The 9203-nt window shown below is 33.7% G+C and overlaps 2 protein-coding genes across 2 annotated transcripts; one reads left to right on the forward strand and one right to left on the reverse strand.

Moving 5' to 3' along the window:
- Positions 1-440: 440 nt before the first annotated feature.
- LOC132637873 (uncharacterized) lies at positions 441-1490 on the forward strand. The gene has a single exon (XM_060354897.1). It carries the CDS (start codon positions 441-443, stop codon positions 1488-1490), a length of 1050 nt encoding a protein of 349 aa, XP_060210880.1.
- A 1445-nt stretch (positions 1491-2935) lies between these two features.
- Positions 2936-5794, reverse strand: LOC132638669 (transcription factor MYB15-like). Its single transcript, XM_060355473.1, has 3 exons — positions 5556-5794; positions 4555-4684; positions 2936-3568 (listed from the first exon to the last, which is right to left on the reverse strand). Exons 1-3 carry the CDS (start codon positions 5689-5691, stop codon positions 3115-3117), a joined length of 720 nt encoding a protein of 239 aa, XP_060211456.1. The 5' UTR covers positions 5692-5794; the 3' UTR covers positions 2936-3114.
- Positions 5795-9203: the final 3409 nt, after the last annotated feature.

Consider the following 9203-nt stretch of genomic DNA (forward strand, 5'->3'; position numbering starts at 1 on the left):
TCTATTCAGAGTTGATATCTAAGGTAAGGAACAGACTTCAAGGTTGGAAGGGTAAGCTGTTATCCTTTGGTGGTAGAACTGTATTACTCAAGCATGTATTACAATCCATGCCAATGCATCTTCTCTCTGCTATTGATCCTCTAGCCTTTGTTATCAAGAAGCTTCATAAGATATTTGCACAATTCTTTTGGAGTAATAAGGTGGGAGAATGGCAAAGACACTGGGCAGGCTAGGACACTGCATGCTTGCCTCTTGATGAAGGTGGTCTGAGATTCAGGTGATTGAAAGATATTTCATCGGCATTATTTTCCAAGTTATGGTGGAATTTCAGAACTAAACCAACTTTGTGGGGTGCTTTCATGAGCAACAAGTATTTGAAAAAAAATAATCCAATCCTTGTACCATGGAAGAAAGGGTCACATATTTGGAGGAAGATGCTAATGGCTAGAGACCTTATTGATCATGAAATTTGGTGGCAGTTGAGGATGGGTTCATCTCTCTTTTGGTTTGACAATTGGACAGGCTTAGGCCCTTTGTATTTTCTCACAGATTCTCTTTTTTACTGTGATGAGAATATTAATAATGTCTATGATGTTGTTACTGAGGGAAGATGGAATGAGACTGTTATTAGAAACATCTTACCTGAGGAGCTTACAGATCATATTTTGACTGAGATTCAGTCTCCAAGTAAAGGAAATGAGCTTGATGTTCCATATTGGAAATTATCCACCAATGGGCAATTCAGTGTCAAAACAACATGGGAATATGTTAGAAGTAAAGCAGAAAAAAGAGATATTTATAAGAAGATGTGGGTGAAAGGTTTGCCTTACAAGGTTGCTTTTACAATGTGGAGAGTTTGGCACTTTAAAGTTCCTTTGGATGAGGTAATCAGGAGCTGGGGATACAACTTACCTTCTAAGTGTCGATGTTGTGCTACAGATCCAAAGGAAGAGACTATTTCTCATATTTTTTTAAAGTGTCCTACTGCACAAAGAGTTTGGTCCTATTTCTGCACTGCAGCAGGTATTGACATCACTGGTCTGCACTTGCAACAAATAATATTGAAATGGTGGACTGCTGAGGTAAGGCCTAGAATGCGTGCAATTTACTATGTTGTTCCTTCTATTATTGTGTGGGAGTTGTGGAAAAAAAGAAATGGAGATATGCACAGTAATAAAGTGACAGATGCAAGAGTAATATATCAGGCATCAACTTTGATCCAACAGTTGGTGAGAGTAAGAAAGCCAGGTATTAGTAATGTCCATCACAGATGGCCTGACATATTGCATAGTTTGGATTCCTTTGTGCCAAGGTTGAAAGTGACTAAGGTATTGTGGAATTTTCCTACGGAGGGTACATGGAAGTGCAATACAGATGGTGCTACTAAGGGCAACCCTGTTAGGAGTTCTTTTGCTTATTGTGTAAAGGACTATAAAGGAGATCTGATTCATGCACATGCTAAGGAAATGGAGGAAAGCACAAATACATAATCAGAGGCAAGATCACTACTTGAGGCTGCTAGGTACTGCCTGTCTAAACATGTATACTCATTCATCCTTGAAACAGACTCCATGCTTATGAAGATGATATTGGAAAGGGAGTGGAAATCACCTTGGAACATTTTATTTATGGTGGAGGAGCTTTGGGATATTATGGAACATACAGAGGTTCAGGTCATGCACATATTTAGAGAAGGCAACCAATTGGCTGATTACTTAGCCAGTTATGCCCTTGATCAGGGTGAAATACTGGTGGATTCATTTGCAGAACTGGACTCAACAAGTAGAAAAATCCTTAATAGTGACAAACTACAATGTCCCTATTTAAGGATTAGAACTCAGAGGAGATACAAATGATGCAGTTGGAGGAAGGAATTTTGTACCACCATACTCAAATCCACCTGGAGAAGAGTATGGTGGTGATGTTGTTAACTAACATTGTGTGTTGTTTTGCAGGTGTTATGATTGCTGGTGTAACTCATGCAAAAAAGGAATTCCATTTAATATCTACAGAGAAGTACACTAATGATCCTAAGCAGCTAGGAAATGAATTTGATATTATGTATGGCACTGACTGTTTGGATGCATATCATTTAACAATTGATCCTAAGTCACATGGAAAGGATATGGTTATGGTATGTTTATTCAGATTGAAGGCTCAAAGGGTTTGGCTTTTGGTTTGGTCTAGCATTGATACAAGGTCACATCTAACTTGCCTATTGACTATGTCACAGTGTGTGGTATTAGCAACTGCTCAGCCTACTGTGAATATGACAATAGCTAAGAAGGGTGCTTATCTTGTTATAACACAAGGAGGAATAAATTGGATGGACAAAGAGGATCAAGATCTGATCTGGTTTTCTAAAGAACTGGGAATCTACAATAAGGCTGTTATTGTAGGTATAGCACTGGTGGCGAATACCACAAGCAAATCACATGATAAGGGAAGCTATTGCTGCATCACATATGCAGTCTATAATGCAAGCCATGCACAGAGGGACCTTAGGATCTGCTGGATGTTTTATGAGAAAGTGGATACATTAGTTAAGTTATCATTTCATTATTTGGTCATTAGTAATCATAGATTAGGATTTATTATAGATCATAGTTTGCTCATTAGATTAATTTTAGCTTTTCTTAGCCTTTTGGCAACTATGTAAAGACGTGATGTGCTTTGGTTTTGAGAAAAAGTTATAAAATCAGCCCTAGGCTCACAAGCCTAGTGGTATTGCCTTAAAAAAAAAAGTTATATAATTGGTCTAACGGCCACCGCTCTACAGAAAACAAAACCTCTTGGTTTTCAATGTGTTTCATGAACACATGGCAATCATGAGCAAAATGCTTATTGAGATTACCAGCATATTGACTCGAACAAGATTCAAAATAATTTGGTAAGAACTCAGAAGATTATATATGTCACTCTGACTCGAACTATATAACTTGTAAGAATTGAAAGGAAGAAAATACAATCATTTATGGTAAGAGTACAATGAATTTCAATCTAAAAGGGAGGACTTCAGATAGTTACTGATTTTTCACTACCTCTATTCCTCTCTATTAGATTTTTTTTCCACAAATTCTAACCATCAAATTCCTTTTAAGGGCTTCACTACCTTTAATAATATGAGCATAGAAATTCATCATAGCACATGACTGGGGAAATTGGAGATACAATTAGTCCATGGTCAAATTCTAAATTAGGCATAAAAAATGCACTACTGGTGGTACTAAAACTATCTAGTAAAAATGGTTCTGTCCAAAAATTTCCACTGGATTCTTCAAATATTTTTTCTTGAAAGACCTCACATTCTTCATCTATAATATTTTCCACACTTTGATGATCAGTTGTAGCACAAGAAGAAACTTCACTACATGATTGAATTGGTGAACATTGAGCAGTTCCCAAATATTTCTTCTTTTTTCGATTGCTGGACCGGTAGCTGTTATTAGATAATCTCTTTTTTGAGGAAATTAATTCTTGAGTTGATCTTTCCTTGAGAGAGGTGTGCCAATGATTCTTTATATCATTGTCTGATCTTCCAGGTAAGTGAACAGCAATTGTCGACCATCTGAATGTAAAGAAACAAAATTTTACATTAGATTTTTTAAAATAGACATTTAATAGCTTTAATCATAAAATTAGTTGTGCTTCTCTCTTATTTGTTTCACTTAATTAAAACTTGACTAATTGAAATAGAAAGGGTAAATTTGTAGGAAAAAAGGAATAAATGCTGCTTTTTTTTTTAAATGCCAATTATTTTGAAGGAAATCCAGTTTACCAAAAACATACTCCCTCTTTTTTGGTAAAAAGAAAGATTTATTGATCACCGGACAAACAACTACATATGTCCTACACTATTGCTGAGACTTAGGCTTCTGTCCGTCTCAATTCAACTTACTCCCGTTGTCTGATCAATTTATATGGTGGTTGTTTGGGTGTAGAATTTTAGAAAGGAAGAATTGTTTTTAAAACTGGTGATTTAAACAAGTTATAAACATTTGCGTTGCTATAAAAAATTAATTAAGGATAAAATGATAAGTTTAAAGTTAAATATGACACATAAATTGTGACAAAATGAGTAATTAATATTTGGAACCATATGTACGTATATTTCCAGTAGAAATTTATAAGTCCATACATCTGAAGCTTTTAGCTGCAGTTGTGCTGTTTACGTGTAAAAGATAAACACTTCCTCCGTCCATTTTTACTTGTTCCGTAAATTAAAAATAGATGTCCATTTTTGTTTGTCCAATTTAGAAAATTAAGATATAATTTATATTTCATACCTATTTTACCCTTATTATTAATTATTGGGTTGGAAATTTCAAGCAATTATTAGTGACTGCACAACTTTTAAAGTATATTTGATTGATTTCGATTATTTAGAAAATTAATTTATAGTACTAATAATTAGTAGTGAATAGAGTAAACTTGTCATTTTAATTATTGCTTTTTAAGGGGCGATTATTATTGCTTTTTAAGGTGCGACTCAACTCAAACATGACTAAGTAAAAATGGACGACCAGAGTAAGAGAGAGATGTTGCATTGCTTACTTATTTCCAATTTCTGCTTGAAGCTTCATGATTATCTCGTCTTCTTCCTTGGTGTAATTTCCTCTTTTAATATTTGGTTGGAGATAATTCAGCCATCTCAATCTGCAGCTCTTTCCACACCTAGATAATCCTTCACAAAGAGAAAAATTCACTCGTTTAAACTAAACAATAATGGATGTAACTTATATTTTACTCTGCAGTAACGGTATAAAGAATTTTTATATTATCAATTATCAATATGTTTTAACGCCTTATACTTCACTGTTACCAATTTTTGATGAGTTTAAATTCTATTTATTGATACTGTTAAAATGCTTATACAATTGGGTCATTTAGTAAGTACTTTATTAGGCAAATCTCTAAATAAGTACTCCCCCGTTCATTTTTATTTGTCCATATTTGACTTGACACACTCCTTAAGAATTAATTAATTGAAAAAATAAATTTACTATATCACTCTTTGAATATAATAGAGTCAATGATCGAGAAGTACATTGAGAAATGATTATAGTTAATAATATGGATAATTAGGAACTAAGTGATAAATTATCTCTTGATTTTCTAAATTGCACAAGTTAAAATTGACATCTATTTTTAGTACAGTAGACAAGTAAAAGCGGACGGTAAGAGTATTAATTAGCAGTAATTTGGTAAAAATGGTAGTAATTAATCTGATAAAATAGTACTCCATTAACATAGAGGCGAAGTCAGAAGTCATAGTTTATGGGTTCTAAACTATAATTTTTTTGTTTACTGAATTTTACATAAATCATTTGTAGATATTAAATGATTTTTTGAACACAAATACGGGGTGGATTTGAGCAAAACTGCAGCAACCACTCCCCCTCCCAAACCAACCTGATATTACATGTTAAAGTTAACTGATAATGTAAAAAAAATTATACTATCGGTATGAATAACTTATTACTATTTTTTGCAATATAAAAGTAGAGTATCATTAAAAGAAAATTAAAGAAGAATACAAGTTTAGCTTAATATACCAGCAAACTTGGGAAGTTGACGCCAGTTCCAGCAACCATATCTACTAACATAAGCTGCTAATTTTCTATCTTCTTCAGGTGTCCAAGTCCCCTTCTTCAATCCACTAATCTTGTCATAACAACGTGTTCTTGCCATTTCTGTACCTCTAATTTTTCTGACTAATTTTGTGGTTTCCCTTTTATTTATACCAAAATATACGAAGTGAGAAAAACGCGTAACCTTGTGTGAAAATTTGAAAAAAAAAAAAAAGCAAAAAGGAAAATGGAAAACGAGTTACACAGATATACTAGGGCGGCCACGACGTTATAGCATCAGGTACGATTGAATTAGATACTTTTGAGAGTTAATGGTTTTTTTTTTTTTTTTTTAATCAATTTCCCTGTAATCTCTGGGTATTTGCATTAATCTCCACAAGAAGAGAGTTAATGGTTAAAAACACATTTGAACTATTATTTTTTTGCGAGTTTCACACATAACCGTCAGTTGTTCTTTTTTCCTACCTGAACCGTCAGCTGTTCTTTTTTCCTACCTGAATCGTCAGCTGTTCTTTTTTCCTACCTGAATTAGTATCATTTATGTATTAAAACACACCTCAACTATCAGTTGTTTTCTTTTCGTACATGATAGTGTTTATGGTTTTCAGATAGGAAAAAGAGAACAACTAATAATTGCGGTGTGTTTTAATACATAGGTGGTGATAGTTCAAGCAAGAAAAGGGAGCAGTTAATAATTGGGTGCGAAACTCGCGAAAAAAGCGATAGTTTCGGTGTGTTTTTTAACATTATCTACTTTTGATATGAATTATAAATTTATGTGTAAAGTTTATTAAAATTGCAATAAATAATAGACATGAAGTGAAGTCACAATTTTAAATTTTTTATAAGTTCAATGCTAAAAATCTTAAAAATTAGATCCATAAAATTCAAATCTTGATACTTCCGCATGCATAGGGGTGTTCAAATGAGACCGAAAAACCGATCCGAACCGTTAAACCGAGTCAAACCGACTTAATAAACCGAAAACCGGCTTGGTTTGACTTCAAAATTTTGGCTCAGACCAAGTCCAATATAAATTCAAATAATTAGAAAGAAAAGTGTAGCCCATTTAAGTTTAACGTAAAATAAAATAAAAATTTACTAAAGGTAAAATAAATTGTTTCCGCTTATCCATTTTTACGATTCCCTCTTTTACATGCCATCTGAATTACTACTAATAAACTAGCATTTTATCCGTAACAAATTAAAGGGGAAAAAATGGCAATTAGAATTTAAAAAGATTTGGTAGATGACTTTGTCGTTCTGTTTATCATTTTCCGTTTTAACTTCTGTGCTTTCTTCTCAATGCTTCATAAACACGATGAGTCTAGCTAACAAAAATTTCGGAGCATTGCGTAATATCAAAAGGCTATATGTAGGGAGGTAACTAGAATCATGAAAAGTAGATGTTATGTTTTGTAATTCCTATACCCATAGCCATAGGCCTATACCAAAATAAAGTTAATGAATTAATAAAGAAGATTCTTAGATTTGAATGGATCACGTCAAAGCCGTATTTCGTTACCATTTAATTTAAAGGTTCTTTGTATGAATATATTTTTAAAATCCGAAAAATCCGCAAAAACCGAACCGAACCTATAAAACCAACAAAACCGAAACCGATAGAATTTATGCTATAATGGTTTGGTTTCGTTTGAATATTAAAAAAAAACCGACTAAATTGATTTAGTTTGATTTTAACCAAAAACCGAATCAAACCGGACCATGAACACCCCTACGCATGCATATATATGAATATGAACGAATTCATAGGGACCCAGTAATATTTTCTATAAGGTGGTCCTTCCAAGAACATTCATAATGACTTATCAATTTGTGGTTCATGTTTCAATTTCGTCCTTACTTCTCTGAATGCCCTCATGGCTTATGCCCCACCTTGTTTAATTTTAGACGAAAAAACACCGGTAAACAAGCACCTCAGGCTCAGGGGCCGCACTAGCATGTCACCTTCTCCCCTCGTACTGAATCTTTTTGGTTTTTACTATGATAGTTGTATTTTGTACTATGACATTATTGTTACTGTATTATTTGGAGAGCCAAACAGTCTTTTAGGGGAAGGATCAAATTTATATTTTTATTATGCCAACTGATCAACTTTGACTATGTTATAATATTATATTATCCCTACAAAAAATACTTGTGACATTATCTAGTTAAGTAGCTCAAATATGCCCGTCTTATGATTGTTAAAGGTGAACGCCCAATTTCACGTGAATCATGACAATAATATTTTGGCACTGTAACCCATCCTCATTTCACCCCTGCTTTTCTTATTGCCTATTTCACTACTAGCACCTCCTTCCCCTGCATCACCACAACCATCATTAGCACCAATAGGCATGAGCTATTATTTTATTGCCACAAGAATGAATACAAGAGAGAACTTCTCTGTAAGCACCAGTATTTTCAACAAATTGCTTATTATTTATGTCTTTGCATTTGTTATTTTAGCTACCATCTACTAAGCTGAAGAGTCACGTTCTTTAGATGCTAATAAGAAGTAAACTCTGGAATGTAAAACACAGGAAATTTTACAATGGAAAGCTCCTTGTTCAAATGAGTGAAAAATCATGACTAACCTCAGTAGGATTTATCCCAAAACTTTTACTTACTCAAGCAGTTTTAGGTTACAAACCCAATAATCAAAGGGACTATAAAGTATAAACTTAGTACCTTTCCCTCTATAATTCACCTAATTGTAGCTCTCTCTTTCAAGACTAATCCCCTAGTCTATAAAGCTTTAAATAACCTTTACAATAAACACTTATTACAACACTTCTAGTAAATGAAATAGGTTACAACTCAAGAACAACAAACCCAAACCTAACAACTCAAGAACTAAGTAGCAACTTCTTGTAGAACAAGTTCTCTCGTTGAATTGTTTGACTCTCTCAAAGTACTCCTCACAATGACTGATATTTGTCAAGAATATAATTTCAATCTTTGCGAACTGCGTAAGAGACAATAGCATCAATGTGGTGCTTTATATAGGAGTGATAGTCGAATTCATCCAAGCTTTGCACTCCGATTCCCAAAGGAATTTGGTTAAGGAATATTTCAATTCTATTTGGACTTGGTTCCTTATTTGTTTCGACCTCCACACGATTTTACTCCTAATTCCAAAGCTCTTTCCTTTTATGCAAGTGTAGCAATATTTCCCTTTTGATTACGTATTCCTTGATCCACACGTTTAACCCATAAACCCAATTCCTCGAGGAATCTTTTTTGCATTTGGAATCTGCTCAACAACTTTTGATGAGTAGTCGTCTCTAGTCGTTTGCTAAGGACCTGGTCCTTCAATATATGCGTAATACTCTGCAACCCAATTGTCAGCATAACCAATTCCTCCACGAGACCTGCTAAGGACCTGGTTCCTTATACTTATTAGCTAATCATCAAAACTAATTTCACCTCTGATCAACAACATTAATAAGCTAGGGTACACCAATGGGCAACGCCTCATATAAGATTTATTGTCTATTTTAAATTATCATTGGTGGAAATGAATTAGTACATTACTCCCATTGATATATCAATAAATAAATTAAAATTTCAAGATTTGAAAAATCTTCAATCGCTACAAGTAAATAA

The sequence above is a fragment of the Lycium barbarum genome, chromosome 4 (assembly GCF_019175385.1).
Source record: "Lycium barbarum isolate Lr01 chromosome 4, ASM1917538v2, whole genome shotgun sequence".
Taxonomy (NCBI): Eukaryota; Viridiplantae; Streptophyta; class Magnoliopsida; order Solanales; family Solanaceae; genus Lycium; species Lycium barbarum.

Excerpts from the sequence above, each read along its gene's own strand:
- LOC132637873 (XM_060354897.1), top strand. The coding sequence starts at position 441 with ATGGCTAGAGACCTTATTGATCATGAAATTTGGTGGCAGTTGAGGATG.
- LOC132638669 (XM_060355473.1), bottom strand. The coding sequence starts at position 5,691 with ATGGCAAGAACACGTTGTTATGACAAGATTAGTGGATTGAAGAAGGGG. Across the intron at positions 4,685-5,555 it reads TCAACTTCCCAAGTTTGCTG|GATTATCTAGGTGTGGAAAG; the intron begins GTATATTAAGCT and ends CTCTTTGTGAAG. Across the intron at positions 3,569-4,554 it reads CAAGCAGAAATTGGAAATAA|ATGGTCGACAATTGCTGTTC; the intron begins GTAAGCAATGCA and ends CTTTACATTCAG.